Source organism: Equus asinus, chromosome 18, assembly GCF_041296235.1.
Source record: "Equus asinus isolate D_3611 breed Donkey chromosome 18, EquAss-T2T_v2, whole genome shotgun sequence".
NCBI classification, from domain to species: Eukaryota; Metazoa; Chordata; class Mammalia; order Perissodactyla; family Equidae; genus Equus; species Equus asinus.
The window spans coordinates 40563846-40588767 of NC_091807.1; the positions used below are offsets into that span (position 1 = coordinate 40563846).

The 24922-nt window shown below is 56.0% G+C and overlaps 1 protein-coding gene across 3 annotated transcripts; it reads right to left on the minus strand.

Moving 5' to 3' along the window:
• Positions 1 to 24922, minus strand: LOC106842975 (integrin beta-2). Of its 3 annotated transcripts, XM_070489008.1 has the most exons (16): positions 24785 to 24922; positions 16507 to 16567; positions 16025 to 16113; positions 14252 to 14432; positions 12906 to 13076; positions 12406 to 12620; positions 12119 to 12274; positions 10510 to 10605; positions 8123 to 8212; positions 7042 to 7182; positions 4981 to 5168; positions 4585 to 4829; positions 4183 to 4402; positions 3413 to 3618; positions 798 to 962; positions 1 to 535 (listed from the first exon to the last, which is right to left on the minus strand). In XM_070489008.1, exons 2-16 carry the CDS (start codon positions 16562 to 16564, stop codon positions 489 to 491), a joined length of 2268 nt encoding a protein of 755 aa, XP_070345109.1. In that variant the 5' UTR covers positions 16565 to 16567; positions 24785 to 24922; the 3' UTR covers positions 1 to 488. The 3 variants fall into 3 exon arrangements, with proteins under 3 accessions (XP_070345109.1, XP_070345111.1, XP_070345110.1); XM_070489010.1 differs by lacking the exons at positions 16025 to 16113; positions 16507 to 16567; positions 24785 to 24922 and adding an exon at positions 15522 to 15903; XM_070489009.1 differs by lacking the exons at positions 16025 to 16113; positions 16507 to 16567; positions 24785 to 24922 and adding an exon at positions 15387 to 15549.

The following is a 24922-nucleotide window of genomic DNA, read 5'->3' on the forward strand; positions in this document are numbered from 1 at the left end:
GTGGGGAGGGGGCAGAGCCCAGCCTCCATGGACAGCTTCCACGAGAGTTTTATTGATCTTTTTCTATAAACTTGATTGGGGAACACTATAAACAATGGGATGTAATCTTACACCGTGATAGGTTGAAATAGAAATAAAACTGCACTGCCGTTAATCAGACACCACCCTTATTTTTACACAAGAAAACACGTATTTAACCTTATAAGACTCAAGCAATTCCTTTGTGAAGTCTCTATGAAAAGGTCGTACATATCAGGAGGGGAGGCTGTCCCTTCTGATGAGCCCATGTAGTCACCTGGCCATATCAGTCATTTTGAGGGCAGAGAAAAGCATAGTGGATTCTTGGTTAATGGATGAAACTGTCAGGTGTCATAAGCCACGTCAGGAGGCAGGTCACATCCCGCCTGATGGAGGGGTGTGGTGTGGTGTGGTCCCATCTTAGGGGTTCAGATGGCCTTGTTTACCAAGCATCCTAACTCTCAGCAAACTTAGGGTTCACGACTGTCATGGTGGTGCTCTTGAAAAGGGGGTTGTCCTGGTGAGAAAAGCAAACATGACTGTCAGTGCAGGGGAGGAGAAGCTGGGAGCCAAGTGCCCTTCCCTCGGGTTCTGGCCCCATTGGCAGAGCTTGCCCACAGCAGCGTGCACTTTGAGGATGAGCTCCAGGGTGGGGAGGGGGACAGGTATGCAGCCACAGATAGGTGTCCACCACCTCCTTGGCGAGGGGTTACCCATGGCAAGGAGGATGCACCCCTCTGAATGGGAGCAGTTACTTCGCCCCCAGGATGGCTACTCACTTTGTCCTACTGGGACTTGAGCTTCTCCCTGTTGAAACCTGTCCTCCCTCATGTTGCTCTGGTGGGTCCAGGCTGTACAGATGACCAGCAGGAGGAGGCCAATGAGCACAACTCCCCCCACAGTACCCCCGACGATGGCAGCGATGTTGGGGCCCTCCACGCATTCTGAGGTAAGGAGGAAGCACACACATACCAAGCGTCAGGCCCTCCCCGGCTCACTCAGCCCCATGTGTGCCCCATCCCAGGTCGCTGCAGTGCTCAGGGTCCAACTGCTGGACTCACGGTGACAGGTAGGTGAGCAAAATGGCCAGGGATGGGGCAGAGCTGGGGACAAGGCAAGGCCTTGTGGTGTGAAATAAAATTTGGCCCCGGGTTTACAAAGAAAGTGAGGCCCCATTTGCTGGCTGACCATGGCAGAGCCTGGACGAGAACTGGCTGTGACCAGGCCGTGAGCTCAGGCCCCGTGGAGGGCCTGTGCCCCACCTGCCCTCCTGGGGTTCCCGTCGCCAGGCGGGGGAGCTAGGAGCAGGTCTCAGTCCTGCAAGGGCCCCCAGTGGACTGCTGGCCCACGCCTGGTGCAGTCACCCCAGTGGTCAGGCCTCCCAGGCCTGTGATCCGACCCCTCAGCCTCTGTGATGGGAAAGGGTGGGGGTGTGGAGAGTTCGTGCGCCGCATACACCCCTGGGTGCTGCTTGTTAGTCCACTCTCGTCGTGGGTCTGTTTCCCCTAAGTCCCAGAGACCCACACATGCTTTGTCATTGTCACCCAGTGAACCTCGACCCACCCAACCCTCCCTACCTGTTGGGGACCTTTGGATCCTCCGCCTGTCCCCATTCCTCCTGATCCCCTCCCCATGTTCCATCCAAGGGCAGGCTCTGCCCACACCACCCCCACGACCCCAACCCAGCCCACCCCCACCCGTCTCCACTCTTCAGTGCCTGGACCTCGAAGCAGCCCCTCATAGGTCTGCGTCCACCCGGCCCCTCAGGGCTCTGCATCGGCTTTTGAAAACACAGTTCAGCTGTGCGGCTTGCTCTTCTGAAACCCTGCTAACAGTTCCTGGTATGTTTGGAAAGAGACCCAAATGCCTCCCGGGACTCACTGCGCCCTGCAATGACCAGCGCTGGGTGCCTCTGACTGCACACCCTGTGTCCCGTCTGTCTGGACACTCTTGTTCTCTGGTCTCAGCTGCAATGTCTCCTCCTCCAAGAGACCTTCTGACCTGTGACCTTGGGTAACACCCCACCCTTCAGTCATCTTTGTACTTCATGACCCCAGCCACAGCCTCCTGCCGTCTTGGGCACTGTTGTTCTGACATGTTGGGGAAAGGTGGCCCCCATCTTGGAACGTGAACCCTGTGAAGACAGGGTTGGCGTCTCCGTGTCCTCGACCATTGCAGGGCCCCATATAGCCCTGGAATCCAGGGGACAGACAGGCTAACAGCGTTTGGGAAACCCCAGTGCCTGGGCTTCCCGGGTCCCTGAATCCCCTCCCCAGGGCTGAGTTCTGAGCAGGAGGATTCTCACACCCACGGGTGATCCTGGTGCAGCCATCGGTGGACCAGCCCTTGGGACCTGTGGCTTATGAAGTGAATAAGAGAAACCTCAACTAAATTGGAGTCTGGAAATCCTGCAGGGGGAGCTCTCACCCCTATGACACATGGGCACTTACACCAAACGGGAGGAGACATAACTTTGCTTCTTGGAGGGGAAGTACAGCTACTTTATTATGAAAGATTTCTTTCCCAACCAGGCAACAGCTCAGCCAATCAGAAATGCCACAGCTCAGCCAATAATAAACACTGCAGCAGGGCCAGACCGGTGGCGCAGCAGTTAAATTCGCAGGTTCCGCTTCTGGCCCGGGGTTTGCCGGTTTGGATCCCGGGTGGGGACATGGCACTGCTTGGCAAGCCACGCTGTGGCCGGCATCCCACATGTAAAGTAGAGGAAGATGGGCATGGATGTAGCTCAGGGCCAGTCTTCCTCAGCGAAAAGAGGAGGATTGGCAGCAGTTAGCTCAGGGCTAATCTTCCTCAAAAAAAAAAAAAAAAAAGAGAAACACTGCAGCATCTCAGCCAATAAGGAACATCACAGCCCAGCCAATGAGACGCTGCTGCCACCTTAACTGCTGCTTTCCCCCAATGGCTTTCCTTTAGATCAGCCCCACCCTCTCCCCCTTTCTCTATAAAATCAGTCCCCTCCAGTTGTTCCCTGGATTTGTCTGTGGTTCACCATAGTGTGCACGTGTCAAATTGCAGCTCCTTGGGCTATTCCTAGATAAAGTCATTTGCTTTATTTGCTTTAAAGTTGACAGGCTTCAAGCCTCAGTCAACCATCAGGGGGAGATAACCAGCATGGAACCTGTAGGCACACAGTTGGGTCCGTCCCCTGATTGGAGCAGCTCTACTGCAAGGGGACAAGCCATCCTTGCCCCTCAGCACCCCAATGTGAGGTCACAGCCATGAGGGAGAGGCCTGGGGGTGGGAGGACCATGTCCTGGACGCTCGCCTGACCCTGCCCGGCCGGTCCTCCTGAGTGGACAGAGACCCTCGCCACCTCTGGAGGCCTCCTGACTGGAGCCCTGGCCGCCATGTCCTGCCTGGTGCGAGGTCTCACCTTGCGCGTCCTCCACGTAGATGTCATAGCTGTCCATCCCGTCCCGCTGACGCAGGGTGTACTTCATCCAGCAGCCCTCCGAGTCCCGCTCTTTGCATGGCCGATTCACCGGAGGGGCTTCCTGCAGCAGCGTCAGGTTCTTACACTCCACACTGCAGGTCTTCTCATAGGGGCCCTTCTTGAATTTCAGGCACTCGGCACAGGAGCTGCGGAGGAGCAACCATGTGAGTGGGTGTGCAGGAGGGTGTGCACACACATGCAGGAGGGGGCGAGGCTGTGAGAGTACCTGAGGGGGCGAACAGGTGTGTGAGAGGATCTGGTGCTGTGAGAGGAGTGAGGGGTGAGAGAGAGTGTACAAGTGAGGGGTGAAGGAGCAGAAGGAAGTGAGGGGGTGTGAGGGTGTGAGGCGTCAGGGTGTGAGAGGGGGTGTGATGGGGTTGGGGAGGTGTGAGGGTGTATTGGAGGAAATATGAGGAGATGTGAGAAGGGGTGGTGTTGCAAGGTGACTGGGAGCCATGTGGGCTTCCGTGCTGCTGGGACAGGAGTGGTCAGGGTGGGCCGTGGGGACAGGGATGGGGACGGGGGGCAGGTACCCAAGGGAGTGAGGAAGGGCGGATTGGCTAGGACCTGGAAGCCAGAGGGTGGCCCTAGGCAGGCGCATGACACCTGGCTCTGAAGGAGGCCGCAGGGGTGCAAATGGAAGAGGGCCCCTTGCCCAGGCTCTGGTCCTCCTGGGGTGACAGCTACGCTGTACCGTGCTGAGCACTCACATGTAGCGGACACAGGGCAACTGGCAGCCCGGGCAGTCCTGGCAGAGGGGAGGCTGGTAGCCACCGTCGCACTCGCACACGTTGCAGCGGCACCGGCCACGACCACTGCACTCTGTCCCGCGCTGGTTCAGGCAGCCGTCGGTGGACTGCAGGCACTGGCACGCCGAGCCCTCGAAGCCCTCCTTGCACTGGCACTTGCCGCAGTTGCAGGTTCCCCGCTCTGGAAGACAGGGGGTCGCTGCAGACTCGCCCTCGTCCCCCCAGACCAGTGACCTGGCCCTCTGCCCGCCAGGACCGCAGCCCGGACCTGCTGCTTCTCTCATGCAGCTGAAGGAGAACCCGAAGGGTCTGTCTGTCTGCCCGTCTGTCCCCAACATCTGCTGTCTGTCCCCTCGCACTCACTCTCGCCCCCACAGACTTGGCCGTCGTAGCGTTCGCAGTTGACGTTGTCGCACTCGCAGAACTGCCCGAAGATCTCCTTGTTGGGCACGTCGCTCTTGTGGCAAATGCACTGCCCGCACACGCAGTCCCCCAGCCCCGAGCAGACGAGGGAGTTGCTGTCCTTGCGGCAGCTTCCTTCCAGCTCCTGGCTGCTCCGGCCCTGCGTCTGGCACTCACAGTTCTTCCCAATGTAGCCAGCGTCACACCTGGGGTGGGAGGGATGCAAGGGCAGGGCCCCTCCTGATGATGGTGCGGGACGCTGCCTCTTCCTCTAGGACCCCAGACGCTGGGCTGTAAACAGCTGCTCCTGCTCGTCTCGCTGCCCCTGGGGTGGGGTGTGCCCTGCGCCCGCCTCACCTGCAGATACCGCACTCCACGAAGCCCTTGTCCCGGCACAGGCTGCGGTCCCGGCTCATGTCGCGGCACTGACACTCGCACTGGGGCAGGACCTGCACGGTCACCGTGTCCGAGAAGCCCAGGGCCCGGATGACAAATGACTGCGCCTGGACGCACTCGGTGGCCGTGACCTTCACCTGGAAGGTGATCTGTCATGGAGAACAGCAGGGCTCAGGCGAGGCCAGGACACTGGGGTCACCCTGCTCCCATCTTCTCAACCAGCAGCCTGGACACGGATGCCTTGGGGCTAGCGGAGTGAGGGTGGGGTCCTTGGCCCCCAGGCATGGAGGGCGCCAGCCTCTGCAGGGGCCCCAGATGGGAGTGGATTGAGGTTGGGGGAGGGGAAGAGCACGGACACTCCAGGATTCCCCAGGACTTGGGACTTGAGGTGAGAGAAGAGAGAACGAGAGAGAGCTGGAAACTCAGAGGCATGATGTGGGAACAGGCAGCAGCAGGCCCGGTGGAGCCCCTGGTGCCCCCGCACCGCCATCTCCAGGCTGGGGGCGTCTTTAGAGTACCTTTATCACACATGCGTTAAAAGGGATTTTACAGTGGCTTTGTAAAGGACATACACTTCATCCTTAAGTCTGGCTGTTAGATGCCAGAATCCCACGGGAAGTCCTAGGATCTGGATCTGGAGGTGTGTACTGACCCTGGATGAGAAGGTCAAGATCCTGCCAAGAGGAATCAAGTGCGACAGAGCAGAGTCCCCGCCTCCCCTGCACACCGGAAGCAGCTGCCAGCACGGAGCTTCAGGGAGCGCGGTCTCAAGAGCAAAGCAGACCCCGAGTCACTGTAGGGGAACCTCCACAGGTGCTGAGCGAAGGACCAGAGACGTCAGGAAAGTGTGTAAGAGGCAGTCAGCCAATCACAAGATCAAATGGATTCCCGTGTGCATCACCCAGTATTAGGGGGGATATGTTGGTCAAAGTTCACATGCAACATTTAGTGAGTAACGTTTCTGAAGGAATTCCAATGTCATATTATGAGATGCAGCGATGGGGCTGGCCCTGTGCCCAGTGGTTGGGTTCGCGCACTCTGCTGTGGCGGCCTGGGGTTTCACAAGTTCGGCTCCGGGCGCGGACCTGGCCCGGCGCATCAGGCCATGCTGAGGCGGCATCCCACAGAGCGCAACTAGAAGGACCCACAACTCAAATCTATACAACTATGTACTGGGGGGCTTTGGGGAGTAGAAGGAAAAATAAAATCTTAAAATGCAATGAAAGCAAGTATTTTGCTGAATATAACTTCACAGCCAGTGACAGAAAAAAATGAATTGTTTTGGTCATAATGAATTTAAACTATTATGGAGATAACTCTGCATATTTGTAATCATCTGTGGGGCCCATGCTTTAATGCCATGTTTAATGTCAAAAACATAACAGAGGGGCAGACCCGTGGCTGAGTGGTCAAGTTCGCGTGCTCCACTGTGGCGGCCCAGGGCTTCGCTGGTTCAGATCCTGAGCGTGAACCTAGCACTGCTCATCAGGCCATGCTGAGGCAGCATCCCACATGGCAGAACCAGAAGGACCTGCAGCTAGAATATACAACTATGTACTGGGGGCTTTTGGGGAGAAAACAAAAAAGAAGAAGATCGGCAACAGATGTTAGGCGCCAATCCTAAAAAAACCCATAAAACTCAGGGAAACCAACCCAAATCAGTGTGTAGTGTGTGGAAGCAGTCCCTTCTTTGCCGTGATGGGCAGTGTGCAGCATCTGCCCCCAGGGGCCACTGCCGTCCCCTTGGTGGTTCCATCCACATCATGGGAGTCTGTGCTGACGACTAGGATGCCCTGTGCCAAGGAGTGTGGGCGCTGCCTGCTCCTTCCTCGACAGGAAGACAACAGCTCACACAGGGACCGTGGCCACCTCCGAGAGGATTTGAAAGCAAGGAAACTGGACCAACAACGGACATTGGCTCTTGCCCCTTGCTTGTCCCCGTGCAAGCCCGTCTGTCTGGGTGCATTTCCTTCTAGCTGTCACTGGGAGAGAACCTTCCAGAAGGTTGGGTTGGAACCTCACCCGGTCGCTGATCCGGACATTGTCGCAGTCCCCTCTGGGCTGGTTCACATTCGACACCCCGTTACTGCAGAAGGAGTCGTAGGTGACCCTCAGGGTGTCAGGGAGGGTGCCGTGCTCCAGAAAGACTCTGGAGGAGAGTTTCTGTGGGCAAAGAGCAGCCGCCACGATTAGGGAGGACCTTCCGCTGTTCCCTGGCCCTTCCCGGCCGATGGCTTGCACACCTGTCATCTCCCTCCCTTCACCCACACGCCCACGGAGAGCTGGGTAGGTGCCAGGTCCTGTGCTCTGTGTAGGCGGTGGTGGGGTTACCAACACCACCCCCCCAAGACAGGCCCCCGAGGAGACTGACATGGAGACAGATCATAGGCCCTACCCCAAGGGGGGGCTTGACCCTCCCCTCACCACTGACTCCCCAGTGCCTGACACAGAGCAGGAGCAGGAAAAACTGTGTAAGTGAATGAGAGAGAGTGAGAGAGACAGGTAGAGACAGGGACACAAAGAGACAGACAGATATAGAGACACAGAGAGGGAGAGACAGAGTGAGAGAGAGATATGGAGAGACAGAGATAGAGAAAACAAAAGATGGGGACACAGAGATATAGAGAGAGAGAGGTGGAGGAGCCAACGATGGTGGCACCATCGGGCAGAGACGGAAACCCCCCAGGCAGCGGCTGGAGGCCAGGAGGCCTGCTTTGGGGCTGGGGGCTCTGAGTGGGTGCAGAAGCACAGGGAGCTTCCTCAACAGGCTCTAACTTAATTCAGCGGTGTCAGCGTTTACCCAGGACCCCCAGCTGTGCCTGGTGAGGCTAGCAGGACCCTTGGCCTAGAAGGGGGCCTGGCGCCCGTGGTTCTGGGAAGGCACGCACAGCTGAGGGTCTGGGGTGGCACATACCACGCCATCAACCAGAGAGAGGACACAGCTGGCCTGCGGGAAGTGCGAGGGTCAGTGTGTCCAGAAGGCCTGAGGGCGGCACAGGAGGCAGGGGCTCTGCTCTCCAGACCACCCTTCTGTTGACCTGCAGTGGGGAGGGCGTCTCTGCTGTCCGCCCAGGGCCCGTGCCGAGTCCCCCGGGGCACTCACCTCATAGGCAGCCTTAATGAGCTGGACCACGTTGCCGGAGTCTTCCGACAGTGTCCCGACTGCAGACTTGGGGATGATCTCAGTGAGCTTCTGTCAGAGAAGACCAGGTGGTCATGGCTGGATCCGCGGCCGCAGAAAGCTCAGCTTCTCCTCAGTTTGTAGCGCCCCAGGGGGTTTCCTTCTGTTTGCACGTGGCTCACACAGCCCCCACCAGACCTCTGACTGTGTTTAGTTAAGTGAGCACGAGGTCAGTGGTGTGCTGGTAATGCTTAACAACCAGTTCTTGGGAGGAAGAAAGCCCTGAGTTGCAGGGTTTGCTCATTTCCTTGGTTAAATACTCCACCTTCGTGGATTTCAAGCAGTGACCTCACGGAAGGCAGAGCTGGGAAGATGTGCCTCGACACCGTTCGACAGCGTCCCCACCATGGAGAGGTGAGAGGCACAAACCACCCTGGGGCATAGGTAATCAAAAAATGTGCCAAAGCTGTCAGGAACGGAGGAGCTCTGAGCGCTTCAAGCATTTGATATAACTGAATTTCAGTAACAACCGTGCTAAGCAGCAACGGGACAATCGGCTCTGGCAGGCCAGGGCCAGTGGTCCAGGGATGCCGCGGGTGGGCAGTCCAGAGCACCTGCAATGCAGACAGGCCTGGGACAGCCTGCGGGAACAATTGTGCCCATCCTCCCCCACACCCGCCTTAGCTGAGCTCAAGGGTCACTGCAGCGTCACTTTGTCTTATGGAGCTGATGGTCGGGTCCTGTCCTGCCCCAAAGTCCTTCCGTGACTCCCCTGAAGGGGGCCCAGTTGCCCCCACAGAGCTCATGGGGACGGTCACAGCCTGGCCACCAGTCCCCTGCAGCCTCCACTGCCCACTCCCCTTGGTCCCAGCCTGGGGACAGGCCCTGTGACTCGGGGAGGCTTGGGTCCTCCACGTCCTGTCCTGTCCATCTGCTCTCCACTTGGTGCAGATACCCATTCCAAGGAGGGTCCAGTGTCTGCTGTCCCTACAGGCTATGGGTCTCCTTGACTCCCATCTCCCAGGAGCCCCGTGAGTGGAAGTCAGGGAACTAAGGCTCAGAAAAGCCTGTGACCTGCCCAGGACACCGTCCATCCACGCTAGTGGGGGCAGGGTTTGGGGTTCAACTCTCCTGTCTGCAGCTTCCACCCCAGCACCACACCGTCTTCTGGAACACAAATCCTGCTGCTGATAGCAAATTACTGGGACCTATGATCCCGGGAGGAGGGGACTGCCATGTCCTGTAACAGAGCCGAGGACACAGTGGCTGTGAAGCACTCACCTGCTTGTGCTCATGAACTAACGTGGGCGGGTGGTCTTTCTGCCTGCTGCACCCAGCAGGGGCTGAGTGGAGCCACTGTCCCCGGGGCCTGGCAAGCTCCCACTGCCCACCCAAGGGTTCTCCTGGACATCTGCCTCCACTCCCTCCTTTGTGTCCCCCCACAGTGTCTTGTTCCCACTCTGGAGGGCAGGAAAACCGACGGCAGGAACCGCTGGTCTCACAGTTGGCCCTCAGCAAGCGCCTCCGGCCCCATGGGCAGCGGCAGCAGCAGCCCCCAGCCCGCAGCAGAGAGGTGCACAGGATTTAGGGAGGGTGAGGGCCCGGAGACTCACAGCCCATCAGAGCAAACAGGAGACCGGCACGCCACATTGCAGCAGACGAAAACACGCAAACACAGCACGTCTCACACCAACACAGGAGTGACCGAAGAGAAGGAAGGAGGGAGAGACACCGCCCTAGGAACAGAACGTTCCCCTCCCGAGTTTCACACTACAGAAGAATTTGGTAAGAACAGTGATTCGGTACAGCGGGATAGAGCCGGGCCCCTGAGGCAGAGAAGGAGGAAGTGTCTGCTGTAAAAGTGTTGGTTTCTGCGGGGAGACAGCCGCTGCAGGGCCCAAGGCTCCTGTGATGTGGGTGTGCTGCTCGAGAAGCGCACCAATATCCGCTTAAGGCTGGGAGCCCTCCTGTGGGTCCTTGGACTTCATGAGCAGCGTCGCACTCAGACGCACAGGATGTAAGAGGAGAAAGTTGCCCTAAAGCGCACAGCCACTTCTGCTGACCCGAACACAGCACAAAGCAGAAAGATCCCGGCTAACACCGCAACACACGCTGTTACCGTGACTGAATGTCTCGGACAGAAACGGTCCTTCTTTCATCCCCACGTAAAGGTCACGTGGCCCAAAGAGGCCTCGGGCTCCTCACCTGCAGTGTTCACGCCAGAAACCCGTGCTGGCCCACGTGGCGGACCCACTGCCCAGCGCCCAGCCCATGGAAGCAGAGCTCAGCCTGTGGCAACGCTGGGTTTCGTCCTCATTCGGCTGAAATGCCCCATCCCCCATGTTGCTCAAGACCCCGACTCCACTTACCTCATAGGTTTTCACCATTCTCTCGGTCGCAGCAAAGATAAGCTGGATGTGGTTTTCAGCCAGTTTATGGGCCAGCTGGCGCACCGATGGGTGGTCCTGAGAGGAGACACAGGTCAGGTGGCCCCAGAGGTTGGGGACAAGCCATCAAGGCTACTGACCCACTCCTGCCCGACAGCAGCAACTGCCCAAGGCCCAGTGCCACCCATAGGCCCATTCGAATGATGTTCCCAGTGCATAAAACAATGAGATTATAAGGGAAACTGATGAGACTGAAACACAGTTAAGAAAGTATTAGAGGGGCCTGTCTGGTTACACAGTAGTTAAGTCCTCGTGGTCTGCTTCAGCGGCGCTGGGTTCACGGGTTCGGATCCTGGGTGGGGACCCACACACCACTCATCAAGCCATACAGTGCTGGTGTCCCACATACAAAATAGAGGAAGATGGGCAAGATGTTAGCTCCGGGCCAATCTTCCTCAGCAAGAAATAAACAAATAAACAGGAAGGTATTAGAGGTAGAGATGTGCTTCTTGATCGCTGCACTGAAAGGGAGATCAAGCGGCCAGGAACCGCTCCCCGACGTCCAGGTGGAGAGGACAGTAAACAGACTGTGAGGTGTCCCCACTTGAGGGGTGCTGGGGAGATACCCCTCCTCCTACTGGGGGCGGACCTCAGATACGGCCCCAGCACCCACTCTATTTTCCTATTGGAAGCACACGCTCGCCTGCAGGCAGAGGTTCACCAGAACCTCAGGTGTCACATCTCCTGTCCAGGTCATGGATCCCTCCTGTTATCCAGCCACAGCCCCAGAGTCTGTGGGCTCCGGGTGAGAACCCCTGAGGGGTCCCATCTCTAAAGTCCTTTGCGGCCCCCACAGTTTACAATTCCAGGGCGCAGACATCATTTCACAGGAGGGGAGGGCAAACTCCCGTGACAGGTGGTGTCTGCCCACCCGGTGCCATTAATACAGTGCCTCTGCCCGGGGGAGGAGACCCCCGCACAAGAAGCCTGTCCTCGCCCCCAGCCCTGGGCCCCTCCCCTCACCCCTGGACTCCCAGCTGTGCTCCCTCTGCCGGCTGGGAGGCACCACATAGGAGGGAGCTGGGGGAGGTGGAGGACCCGGGGGTGCCTCCATCCCGGCCCCTGTGCCTGGGGAATCTCGGAGATGAGATGGGGTTTGAGAGGGCAGGGTGATGCCCCAGGGGTAGGGACCCCAAGCCCATGGTGAGTTTGGGGAGGGCAGGGGAGGCCCGGGCTGCAGCCTGGGGGCAGCGGCTACTTCACAGGCCCAGAGCAGGGGAGTGGCTCCAGCCAGCGTCCACAGGGCCTGTGTCCAGTCTGAGGAGGGTGGGCGGCTCAGCGGGTGGCCAGCCCACGTGGGGCTTGAGAGACCTAACACTGCCCCGCTGGGGGCTCCTCTGGTTCCCGCACAGATCTGCTGTTTAGATCGAAGGAGGGAGCCCCGGATTATAGCAAGGTGGCTGTAAGGACCCTGGCCTCCCGGCTCCCCGGGGCAGAGCCACAGACAGCCCCGGGATTCCCCCCACGGCCCAGGTGTTTCCCCCTGTGCTGTGTCCACTCCCTCCCAGGACACCAGGGATGTGGCACTCACGAATTCGTTGCTGCGTTTGTACGTGGTGTTCTCCAGGTGGCAGCGGCTGTCATTGAGGGTCAGGATGGTGCCTAGCTTCCCGGAGCCCACAAAAGGGAGGCCATTGTCCGTGGCAAACACCAGCAGCCGCGTGACATTGCGCCAGCCGATTTCCTCCTGAGCAGAAGACAGCGGGGTTATCTTCGTCAGTTTCCCCCGTGGGGCCCCCACAAGGAGCAGAGGAGAAGAGGTGCAGCTTGGCATGGGGACTGAGCTCGGCATGGGGACCAAGGCGGCCGGGGCCGTACCGGGCACGCAGCCACTTGCATCAGGGCGTGCAGCCCGTCCTGGGGGGCATCCCGGTGTCCAGAAATCAGCTGCTTCCCAACCTCTGTCTGGAACTGGTTGGAATCGGTGAGCTTCACCACGTGCCTGAAGGCGAGTGGGGGCTGGCACGCCTTCTCCTGGTCGGGGCACGGGTCCTGCATCTTCTCAGGGTGCGTGTTGATGAGGGACCCTAAGCCTGAGGCGGGGGCAGGATGAGTGGGAGAGGCTTGTGGTAGGGCGTACCCGTGAGCCTTGGGTGGCCCCCAAGGGCAGAGCCTCGGTTTCCCTACCTTGAGCCAGCCAGGGGAGAAAGCAGGATGGCTTGTGGTGTGTGTGTGTGAGCAGGAGTGGCCTCGGTGCGGACACCCCCGGAGACACTGTGTCTTGAGCCCCCAGCGCCCGCCCCTGGGACGTGAGTGGGTGGAGGTGTGGGTAGCAGGGCGGCCGGGATTCTGGGCGGGACTGAGGAGCTCAGCCTCACCGATGTGGCCTGACTCGGTGATTCCCTTAAGGGCCTGCACTAGGTTGCCCCCCAGCTTCTTGACGTGGAAGAGGTCATTGAGCAGGGGGTTGGACCGGTGCACGAGGTAGTACAGGTCGATGGGGTAGCCCTCGGCCCGCTGGAAGTTCACGTTGAATGCTGCTGCCTGACCTGCCGGCAGAGAGGGCAGAGAGTGAGGGTGTCTGGGGGCACGGACACCCCTCCACAGGTCCCGAAGTCCTCATGGCTCCCGCATTCTCCGAGGCCAGCGGGTAAGACACAGGGCGCCCAGTTAGATCTGAACATCTGATCGAGAACCCTTTCCCAAGTAGAAGAAGGTCAGGCCATACTTCCATCAAGGTGTATTCCTGGCTTATGAAGCATGGTTGACATTCACATCTACCTGGATCTACCCGCAAGCCCGTCTCCGTCAGCAGCCACCAAGCAAATCGACCTGTCCCAGACAGGCCTCCCCTGGCCTTGGCGGCAAAGGGCCCCCGTTCTCCCCGCCTCCCCTCGCTTTCTGTTTATCATTTGAATCACAACCTGCAGTCATGTGGTTACCTGTTCCTGTGTCAGTACAAATGGCCCGTGTCCCTGCCCCAGGACGGGGCCTGGCACAGAGTAGGTGGTCAGTAGACAGGTGATGAGCAGATGGACGAGCCGGGGAGGGAGGGGCGAATCCAGGCCCTCCTGCTGGGCCCACCCTCCAGCCTTCAGCTCCCCCTGGGCTGCCCTTCACGGGACGGTGTTGCAGGGCAGGCCCGGCTGTGGGAGGCCCAGCCCAGTGCTGATCAAGCCAGGCAACCACATTGTCCTGCTTGCTTCCCACACCCGCCTTCCTGAAGGGTGTTTCCGGGAGCCCTCACAGGGAGCTGTGTCCTGAAACAGGCTTCTGTGGTCAAGCCAGTTGGGGAAATGCGGATTTAAACAATACTAAGCTTGCTTGGCTGGAGGACTTCTCAGAGCCTTTACTCTGCCAAGAGTACCTGGCCTTCTGAGAGGGGGTGGAATAGTGTTTTCCACATGGTTTGTTCTCCCTTTTAAAGAAGGACACAGAGAACACAAGGAAAAAGAGAGACCAGGCACCCAGCCAGGACAGCGGGTATGGCGGCATCTTCCTGGGTCGGAGAGGAGAGGGCCGTGGGGGAGCTCAGACTTTGGTCTCGAGGTTCCCAGCAGTCCTGGGCCTCAGCTGGCCTACCTTGCTGTCTGACCTGGACACATGGACACATGCCCATCGGTTATCCCTGGCGCCCCAGAGCAGGGCTGTGCTCCTGGCTGGACCCCCACCCAGAACAAGAGATCACAGGTGCCAGCTCACCCCCAGCTGAGGCCAAGCCTACCTGGTCTCAGGTAGACGGTCACTTTCTGTGGGGACAGCTGCTTCTGGCCTCCCTTCTGGTCCTGCTGGGTCTCAGCAATGCTCCTGGGGTCCATGATGTCGTCAGCTGCACAGCCCTTCTGTAGCAACTGCTCCCGTGTGTCACAGCGATGGGAGTCGGGCTCCCCTTGACGGGTGAAGTTCTGGGGCCAGAGGGAGTCAGGGGTCAGGAGGAGCACAGAGGAAATACCAGGGGCCCACTGTGGGTGCTGAGTGAGGCTGAGCCTCCTCATTTTCACCCAGGACTCAAGACAGAACTCCCTGTGGGAGACGGGCCTGGGCGCTGGACAGCCAGCCAGGATGAACCCTGCCTCCCAAGAGGGTGACCCGCCCCCATGAGGGCTCCCAGATCACAGCAGAGCCTTAGGAGAGGGCAGGTTCCTCCCCACAGCCTCCAGCAGCAGAAAAGACTCAAGAAGCAACATCTGCAGCCCCAGGCTGACCGCCAGAGGGGATGGAACCCTCAGCTGGCCCCCGAGCCTGGATCAGCCTGGGCATCACCTGGCATCCGGCCCGCACTTTTCAAGCCCTTCATCAGCAGAACCTTTGTTGGAGGGAGCAGCTCTCTCCCCCAAGGGAACCTGTGTGTCCCCTCTCAGCCTGCGTGGCAGCCCCGAGGTACCCTGGGGCCCCCAGGAATCCTGGACCACAGGCCAGGGCTCTGGGCCAAGCTCCTGGCAGTTCAGAGGGAGCCGGCCCAGAGAGGAGCATGGGGGTCCTGGGTCCAGGGCGCTTTCCTCGTGACCCCTTTCCCCGCGTGGAGGCCCCGGGATTCTGACGTGGCAGGGACAGAGAAGGGGCCCCCTCCTGGCCAGAGGCTGCTGTGTCCCAGGGAGGGCGAGCTAACACTACGGAGGCTGAAAGGCACAGCTACATCTCTGCTTCCTTTCACAGACGGGGACTCAGGAAGAGCAGCGCAGACACGCGAGGCTGGCTCGGTGCCGAGGCCGTGGGGCCCGCGAGGCGCCGGGGGAGGGGGCGCACCTCCTGAGCTGCCTCTGCTTGTCTTCACTTTGGAACCCTGTGAGTGCTGTACGTGCTCAAGAAACAAAACTAAGTCAGCGGAATGGAGAAGGACGACCCTACGCTGTACTCACAGAGAAACAAACGAGCCACCGTGTTTCAGATGAATGTGATGAGCTCACGCAGGGAAGTGAGGAGTCCACCCCGACATTTCCACCCCCGGCTTGACGAACCCGCATCAAAGGAGAGAGGACACAGACCGCACCCACCTCTGGCATGGAGCGGCTCTCGACTCTGAAACCACTTTGTGGGCGTGGGTTTGAAAATGAGGAAATGTATGCGGATGTTGGGAGCCAGGCTTCTCAGCAAGGAGAACCAGGAGCCCTTAGAGAAATGTCTGATTCTATGGCTGGGGACAGGAAAGTGCTGATGGGCCTGGTGCATCCCGCTATTGCAGAGAGTAAGAGAGTGCCCCCCAAATTATGATGGGGTGTGCCAACAGGCCCCAGCGCCAACCTGAGGCCTCCCAGTGGCCAAGTCTGGAACAATTTGAGCATGAAAATGACAAGATGGTAGTGACAGATTATATACTACCAAATAAAATAGAAATCTGTGCGTCCATGCTGGAGAGAGAGAGAGATTGATGGGGGTAAGGAAAAACCTGGTTCCAGAGGCAGAGAACAGGGGTCCAGCCCAGGAGGTGGGAAGGTGGGAAGGGCAGGCCAAGTATGAGGACCCTCAGCTAGCTGATGCCATCCACCCTGGCTCTTACCAGCTTCTGACACCAGGTGCAGCCAGGCCCTAACTTGATGCAGTCCCAGCAGGTGCTGACCTTGTATCCGATGCATTCCTGGGAGAGGGCTGGGAGCGAGACAAGATGGGCCCTGTGAGCCGTGGCCAGCAGCACCAACCCTCCCCACACAGAGAGCCTGTAGGCACTGGGGGGCCTGAGACATGGATGGGGGGTGAATGGACGGTGAGGCCCTCATGCAGGGTGGGTGGAGAAGGAGAGTCAGCATCAGGACAAGGAAGGATGGGAGGAAGCCAGGGAGCATGTCCCTTCCAGGCTGCTCCCTGTGGGGGCCTCCACGTCAGCCCCACACAGAGGGGCAGAGTGTGGGGAGACAGGCCTGCATCTGGGACCGGCTCCCCAGGCACAGTGTTTCCTAATCTGCCCCCAGGATCAGAAAGGATCCCCAGGAGAATGGGAGGGCAGGCCCCTTTCTTCAGACCCGAATGTTCTTCAGAACTCACCGGACCCGAGGGAGAGCAGACCCAGCAGGGTGAGCAGCAGGGAGCGCTGGCACAGCATGTCCTGTGGAGGGAAGGCGACGTGGTGACAGGGCCTCGGACCCCAGGCTCTTGGGGTGGATCCTCCATGGTGCTGAACTCCTCCATGGCAGCCTTGAGACGCAGAGCCAGGAGGGCCCTGTCCCTGCTGCCAGGGGGCGTTCAGCACCAGGGTCAGGCCGGCTCGGGTCAGTGTCTCTGACAGCCCTGCACCAGGGCTGCGGGGCAGCGTGGGCGCACAACTCACGCCTGCTGAGCCCACAGGCCTCCAGGGAGGAGCAGGGAGTGGGCCTCCTGCCAGTGACACACGTGTGTGCTCATACATGCACACACTGCACACACAGATCCCACAAACATGCACACACCAGACACATCCACACGCACCACACTCCCACACACATCACAAACTCGTGCACACACGCGCGCACACACACACACACACACACGTCTTATTGGTTCTGTTTCTCTGGAGAAGCCTGACTAGAAAAGATCCTAAGATAGGTGCCCCAGGTCCAGGGAAAGCTGCTAGAGATTTTCTTTTGTTTTTGTTCGTGTTTTTTGGTGAGGAAGATTGTCCCTGAGCTAACATCTGTTGCCGATCTTCCTCTTTTTGCTTGAGGAAGATTGTTGCTGAGCTAAAATCCATGCCAGTCTTCCTCTACTGCATGTGCAATGCCGCCACAGCGTGGCTTGGTGAGTGGTGTGTACGTCCGTGCCTGGGATCCAAACCTGCGAACCTGGGCTGCTGAAGCAGAGCACCTGAACTTAATCACTCGGCCACCAGGCCAGCCCTGAGAGGGTTTTTTAACACCTTGGAGCCCAGGTGTGTGGGCAGAGCCGTAGTTTCATGATCCGCATATTCTGGGGGCATCGAGGGCACTTCTGCACCTGTTTCTCAACCCCCTGCGTCAGAGCCGTGTGGTGGGGGCCTCACACTCCCTCCCGAGCCCACATGTCGTCCCTCTCAGAGCTGAGGCACGTGTGGACATCTGTGCTGAGCAGGGGACCCACGCGAATGCTCATGCAGAAGCCAGGGCCTGCTGTCTCCTTGACTCCCCAGGCCCTGCTACTTGACTGCTGGGAGGGTGGGCGGCCTGGACACCCTCAGGCTTCAGAGGAGGTAACTCTGGGCCAACAGGGAGGCCTGCCCGGTCACAGGCTGGGCAGCTCCAGGACTTGGCTGCCTCACCACAACTGTGCCTGTCATGTCACCCCGATGCCCACTCCCCAATGGCGGAAGTGACTGGAAACCACCTGCCCTGCCAAGGACTCCCACTCCACCGACAGGCTGCCCTGCTAGGAGAAGGCCCTGGAGAAAGGGGGCTGCAGGGGCTCTTTCCTGGCCTGAGGCGCACAGAGCAGCCCGGCCCTCGTCTTCTGGCCCCTGGCCCAGCCTGGTGGGGCTCTGGCTGTGGCTGAACACCAGCTCCCGCAAGGCTGACTTTGTGTGAAGCCCAGGAGTGAACTTGAGGCCTGGTCCTAGCGCCCAGGGCAGGTGATGGGCAGCCAGCATTGCTGGGACCAGCAGGGGCTCAACATCACAGGGCCCCCTGAGACTCAGGCTCCCTGCTCCTGCCCAGCTGCTTGCTTCCATTCCATGGGGGGTCAGCAGAGGCCCGTGATCGGGGCCTCAGCTCCCCAGTCAGGCAGGGTCTGGGGTGAGATGATGAGAAAATCAACACTCCTGTCTGAAATCCAGTTCGTGGAAAGGAAAATGGACAGTGACGATAGTCAACATCCTGGTTTTGGCCCACCTGGTGGGCGTCCCCTGACATCACCAAGAGATTGCCCAGCACCCTGGGGAGAGTGCCTAGAGTTGAGGGTTCTCAGTGTTCCCGGGCATTGTAATGGTTTTCCTGGGGAAATGTCGTTTGATCTAAGTCCATCTTAGGCGGCACCCTTGAAGGAGAGGATTCTGAACCTCTAGGGAGACAATGGAATGCCTTCTTTGATTGGTACGCAAGAGTCTCTAAAAGACAAAGTGACTCCAGAAACAGCTCTGAAAGGATCCTTACAGCATGCAAATAAAAGTCATTAGCAGATGTCTTTGGCCATCTGAACAAGTAACCTTAACTTAGTCCATCTGTCAGAAGAACAATTTGGATCCAGCTATTCCTTTGAGCTTTGTACGTGGCTAAAACTGTTTTAAGTGAAGGCTATGAGATCCCGCTCTGTGCCTGCCTGGAGGTTACGTGTGTCTGTGTATGCACGTTATAGAGAGGTGCTATTTCTCTACCCCTGAATGGTATTGCTAAAAGTGATTTGTGAAAGAGCTCTATTTCATTGGCTTGATAGTACACAAGTGCTTATAAGAACTGAAATATAATAGAAACTAATCCACATGCCTTTCAGATTTACATGATCTGGGATTAATCTTTACTAAATAAAAGCTAGCTTAAGGTTGTAGGTTTTATTGAAACACACGTCTTCAGAGTTATCAGTGCTGAATATAATGCTGAGGTGCAACTTTCATTCTACCTGGGTTTATTAAGTTCATGTATCTCTGTTACAAACTTTGTCAGTAAGAAAAAAGATAAGATAAGATGATAGCTGAATGCTTCAAAGTCACGTGAAGCTTTTGTGAGTAATCTAAACATAATTGTTGGGAACAAGTGACTTAGACAGACGAACACGGGTAAGAGTATTGCGGTGCAATAAGAATGTTTTATGGTATGTACGCTTGAAAGTATAGCTCCCAAAATCTTTTTGGTAACTTGAAACTTTAGAGTTTTGCTAAGTTAAATTAAATGATGGAACTGCATTGAGTATCTGGGTCGTGTTCCAAACTAAATAACATACTAAAACATTAATTACCGAACATAGGTTTATCTACTTTTGGTTTCCTATTGAAGGAAAACTAAAGATAAAACTAGGCCTATTAATAAAAATGTCTTGTGCCACATTAAAAGGTTGTACTATGAGAAAATATATTTCTAGGAATTAAGAAATCCATTCTAAATTTTCCAATCTAAAGAATGCAGGCATAACAGGCTGTTTATGAATGCTTACTTCTTAGTGAAAGTTTCTAAGGGCCAAGAATTCTACCCAAGATATGTCATGATAAACCAAACATCTCCATAAGCAGGCAAAGTCAGATGTGTGCTTTGGTGAAAGAAGGTGTGAGGAATGGAAATACATTTCGTTGAGGGAGAAGAAAATAATTTCGTCGCAAAGAGAGGCCAGTTATTTCAGGCTGGGAAAGAGGAAAACAAAGGACAAAATCTGAATGTAGGAAGAAAGTTGTAGAAGCTTTACGGGAAGGAATCTTGGGAGAAGAGTTTTACGCATGGTCAGTACTGGCTAAGATCGGAATGAATGAGTTTTAATATCAAAAATAAGTTGATGCAAAATTACAATTTGGCTTTCTTCTCTGTTCTAAGGACAAAGTTTTCTTGGGCTATTTGTTTTTGATAAAAGATTGTGGAAGCTTCTTTACCTTTTAAGTAACACGCCTAGAAAACAGAGATTTTGGTTTTTACCAAAATAATTCCCTCTGTTTTTGTTATCAGGTCTTTAATTACTTAGGAAAGCTAAGCCTTCGTATTAAAGGGGTTTGGTTTTGCTTATAACTATGTAACCTTTGTAATTTGCCTTTGAAATCTTTTCTAGGGTCAATAGATAGAATGTTATCACTTGTAATTCTAGCTACTATGTACAAATGCATGTCACAAAAATACCCAAATTTCCTGGTCAATTGCATTATAATGAACCCTCATCTGATGCTTACTCATTGCCTTTTTTCTGAAGTCTTTTGTCAGTTACAGACGGCTGTTTTTTCTATCCTGATGCCTTTTCAAATATATTTCATCTCCAAAGAGATTCAGGGAAAAGACTTTGACAAGTACTCTGGAATACAGACTTTTGATAGTTTCAAGATCCTAACAGTGAACTGGGCAAGAATTTCTAAAACTCTAATGGCATACTGGTTGCTTTAACATTTTGTTTCCCAGATGTAAAGGACCCCTTTTCCTCCTCTCCTCTAAGCTAGCTATAACTTACAGCAATTGGGCACAGTGTGGTTCACAGCAAAGGCTGAAACATTTATCTTTTCCTCCCTGCCTGACCCCTCCAGAATTCAGCAACTCTTAGATATTCTTTTCATGACAATATAAGTATTTGCATAAATTCAGTGAGAATTGTTTCTCCTCAAGACAGGACACAACTGGAAATCCTGGCTAATATTTCCAAGTCTTTGACTAGATTATCATGTGCAAGAGAGACGTACACAGATCCAGAGATGGGGAACTGTTGAAAGAATCAGCCTAGTAGCTTGCTTAAAAGGTTCCAGGAAAGCAATCTTAAAAAAAAAAAAAAAAAAAAAAAAAAAAGAGGTTATAGGGTCAGTCACTATTCTTAGTGCATTTATATAAATAATGAGACCATGTTTAATATAAAAAAAGTAATTTTACTATGATAATAAAAATGGGAGTAATTGTGGCCAGAGAAATTATGTTTGGGCCTTTGTAGATATTAAATTGTAGTCCCATTAATTGTCTTTAAGGTTTAGTTATATACCTGTAAGCTGGACTGGATCCTAAATTCTTCCGGTTTCCTTACATGTCTGGCTGTGATCCTCCAAACTGATGTTTCCAATTTTCCTGCCCTTGAAAGCTCCTTGGAAGGGACTATACTAGGCGCTCCTCACTACCCAGATGGCAGCCAAACCTCAGGGACTAGAGCCTTGGGTGCACATCTCACAGCTGAGGGAGGCTCCCCCTGACACCTAGTCCTGTACAAACACTGGAGATCTCCAAGTCAAATGGACCAGGAAGACGAGCAGCCGACACCCGGGCAGACAGCGTTCCCAGGATGACGGGACCAGGCCTGCACAGCCTCTTCCCACTATTGTTTCTGACTTTATTTTCTCCTTCTCTTTCCTGGAAGGACAAGGCTCTTGCCTGCATTTCCCAATTCCTTGTGAAAGTGGGAAACCTGCTTGGCTGCTGGATTGGCCACCAGAAACTCGGTCTGCCCAAGACAATAACGACCCCTTAGTTCACCCTGTGAGCAGTGTCACTGGGATTCCAAATGCCATTGTCTGTTTAAAATGTTCCACAGGCCCATTTTAGAGAAACGGGGTGCTAAACCCTCCTAAACTCATTCCTCGCTTTAACTTAACCCAGGCTTGGGAGGGGAAAACAAGAATCTTTGAGTACTTGTATAAAACATTCTGTGGGACTGCCTATGTAACCCCAGCCATTTGTAAATTTCTTGATATACCCATATATTTAGGCAGACTCTCAGTGTGTCACCACATAATGTCTGAGCCTTGGTGACGTAAGCTAACGCCTCTATACCAACAAATGGGTGTGTAGATACTATCACTTAGAGGGAGACTTACGTCCACCCTCTGGGTACACCTGCATGTGTGGAAGTTTTGGAAATGGCCCTTGTGCTTTATGCCTTGACAACGGGAGAATAAAAAGACAGTGTGGCTTTGCTGTATTCACTGTCCTATATTCTCTACATAACCAAACAGAGGCCTCTCGCTGGTCTGTCCCATGAAACCTCTATAAGCACCTGAAATGAGAACTCCCAGGAGGCCTGTGTGACTCTGGCTTTGCCCCGTGGGAAGAGCTTTTTTCCACGGGTCAGAGTGAGTCCCGTGAACAAATGGTCAGGATTCTCTCCCGGACTCTGGAAGAGTTGGCCGACTCCACAGCCAAACGGTTTCAGCTCAGCAATCGTCACCTAACTCATTGGCCATGGTGGTTTTGGTTAATTGTATAGCCCTCGATTATGTACTTGCTGTGCAAGGAGCCATCTGTGCGATAGCAAACACCTCCTGTTGCACATGGATAAACGCCTCTGGGGAAGTGGAGACACAATTGCATAACATGAGAGAGCAGGCACATTGGCTGCAACAAATGTCACCTAACAACCCACTGTGTTTGATTTGTCCAGCTGGTTACCTTCGGGTCTGGGCTCCTGGTTTGGAACCGTCCTGCAAACTGCCCCTATAGTATTGCTCCTAATCCTACTCTGTGTAAAACGACGTGCCCAAGAAGGCGATGCTAGCTCAGTGCTCGGGGATGCTTTCAACACTTACGACCTTGACGAAACGTAGACTTGAGATGGGAAGTGCCTGGGTGCTCTCCTCTTAACCTTCCCTGTTACTCCCGTGGCCTAAATGGTTTCCAACCACTGTGCACTTTCCCTCCAACATGGGACACGCCAAGGAGGAAAGGTCCTTCCAGGCACCGAGGGAGAAACCGCTAGGCGCAGAGAGCTTGACTGTTGGTCAGTGATGCTTTTGGAGAAAAGCCTTGATCGAAAGGGAAAAACTGAAAATTGAGGAGAAATCTCCATTAAACTGGAGTCGGGAGGCCTGTAGGGGCGCTCACACTGTCACATTGTCAGTTACACCAAACAGGAAGAGACCAGGGCTGGCATCTCCCACCACTGACCTGCCCAGCAGGAGGAGGGAAGAGTTCTCTCCTCACCTGGCAACAGTCCAGCCAATGGGAGGCTGTAAAATCCCGCCAATGAGAAGCCTCTACACCTTGGACTCCAGGTTTCCCCCAATGGACCCTTTGTTTGTTGCCGCCCCTCCCAACTCCTCCACTCCCTATGAAAGCAGCTCCCCCACTTTGTTCTCCACATTGGCCTGTGGTCCCCAGAGCATGCTATCCCAGGTCCCGCTTCCTCTGGCTAGTCCTGAATAAGTCATTTTGTGGCTCAAACAGCAGGTCAATTTGCTTTTTAACTTGAAACTGTAACCTCACAGAAACCCGAAATGGGCTCCACTGAGCTGGCCCAGCCCTCGGTCACCCGCCCCAGGTCACCTGGAGGTCAGGCGTCCACAGAGTAAGGCCCTGTGGCCCTGCTCAGGTTGCCGTACCGAGCTGTGGGCTTGGCCACTGTCATGGTCGGCCCTTGTCTCGGGACCTCATGCAGGAGAGGGACTCCAGCGTTCTTACACGAATGCAGGGTGTGCAGGGGTGTGGGTGGGGTGCCCGATGACAGGTCCTCGAGACTCAGCAGTGGCAGACTGCAGACGCTGGTAGAAGCGGGGGTCCCTTCAGTATAGACCGACTGGGGCACTGATGAGCTCCCAGAGGTTTCTCAGCAGCTCTTCTCTGCCGATTCCCACAGATGCTGTGCCCTCGGTGAAGGGAGGGCTCGCTCTCCCTCCCCCATCACAGCTGCCCCTCCTCCTCCCACCCTGGGGTCCCAGGTGCCTCAGAGAAGGGGATCTCTGGGGACAGCCTCGTCAAGTGGGTTCAGGGACTCTGGCCAGGCTCAGCAGTGCGGGATCCCAGCCCCTGGTCAAGGGAAGAAGGCAGGGGTTGGGTGCCATGGGGAGGTGGAGACAGGGAATGGAGGTGGGTGTAGCAGTGTCCAGTGGGATCCAGGTGGACCCCAGGGTCCAGGGGTGTGGCTCCCGTCTCCTCACTCCCAGAAGACCTTGAGACAGGCCCCTGGGAGCCTGGTTATGGGAGGTTTAGGTCACACACCTAATGCCTGTCCCCCTAAAACTCAACTGGTGCACCTTCCAGAATCCGAGAGAGCCAACAGACCACCATCAGGAAAATGCACCACGTCCATGTTCACACAACACGTACTCACATACACCGTGCACCCTCCCACACACACACACACCCCACACACAAATGCACCTGAATGCTCTCATACACACACATACACACAAACTCTGCTGGAGGACAGACCAGCACAGCCGACCTTGGGGGCATGAAGACAGGAGGGGACTGACCCACGCAGGAAGAGGAAGGTGCAGCTGGGGAGGCCCCAGGAGCCATCCTGGATAGCCCTGGCCACTCCCGGTCCCACACCGACCAGCCAGGGGTCCCTTCTGGCCCCCGCAGCCTCCTCCTGGCTCTGTGGGCCCTCGAAGCCCACACATCACCAGCTCAGCAACTGTCTGTGGCTTGTCAGCATACCCTAGACCCAGGAGCCAAGGTCTGGGGTCTCTGCCATGTCCTGCCACCATGATTGGTCCCATCCCCCTACGTTACTAAGGCACCCAGGGCTCTGCGTGGTTCTGCCCACGGTAAGCACAGCACTTCCCCTCGCTAGACCTCGGTAAAAGGAGGCCTGGAGTGGACAATCTGAGGGCAGGTGACATGGACCAGGGCCACCAGGGCCCCCTCCACGGCTGGGCCACTTGGAGCTGCTTCCCTTGGGAGAGGCAGCAGCCACTCCACGGGGGAAGAGCTGTAGGGCTGAACTGTTCCCCTTGAGAACAACGAGCCTGGACACAGAGGAGCCTCTGTCCACTCACCCCGCTTGATGCCCCGGAGACCTCAGCGGGGGCGTCCCGGCTGGGCTGGGATGGGCTTCGGCTCTGCTCTTTACCAGGCTGCTGCGGAAGGTCTGGGAAGACACCAGCCAACCAGAGACGCCGATGCTGAAGGCACAC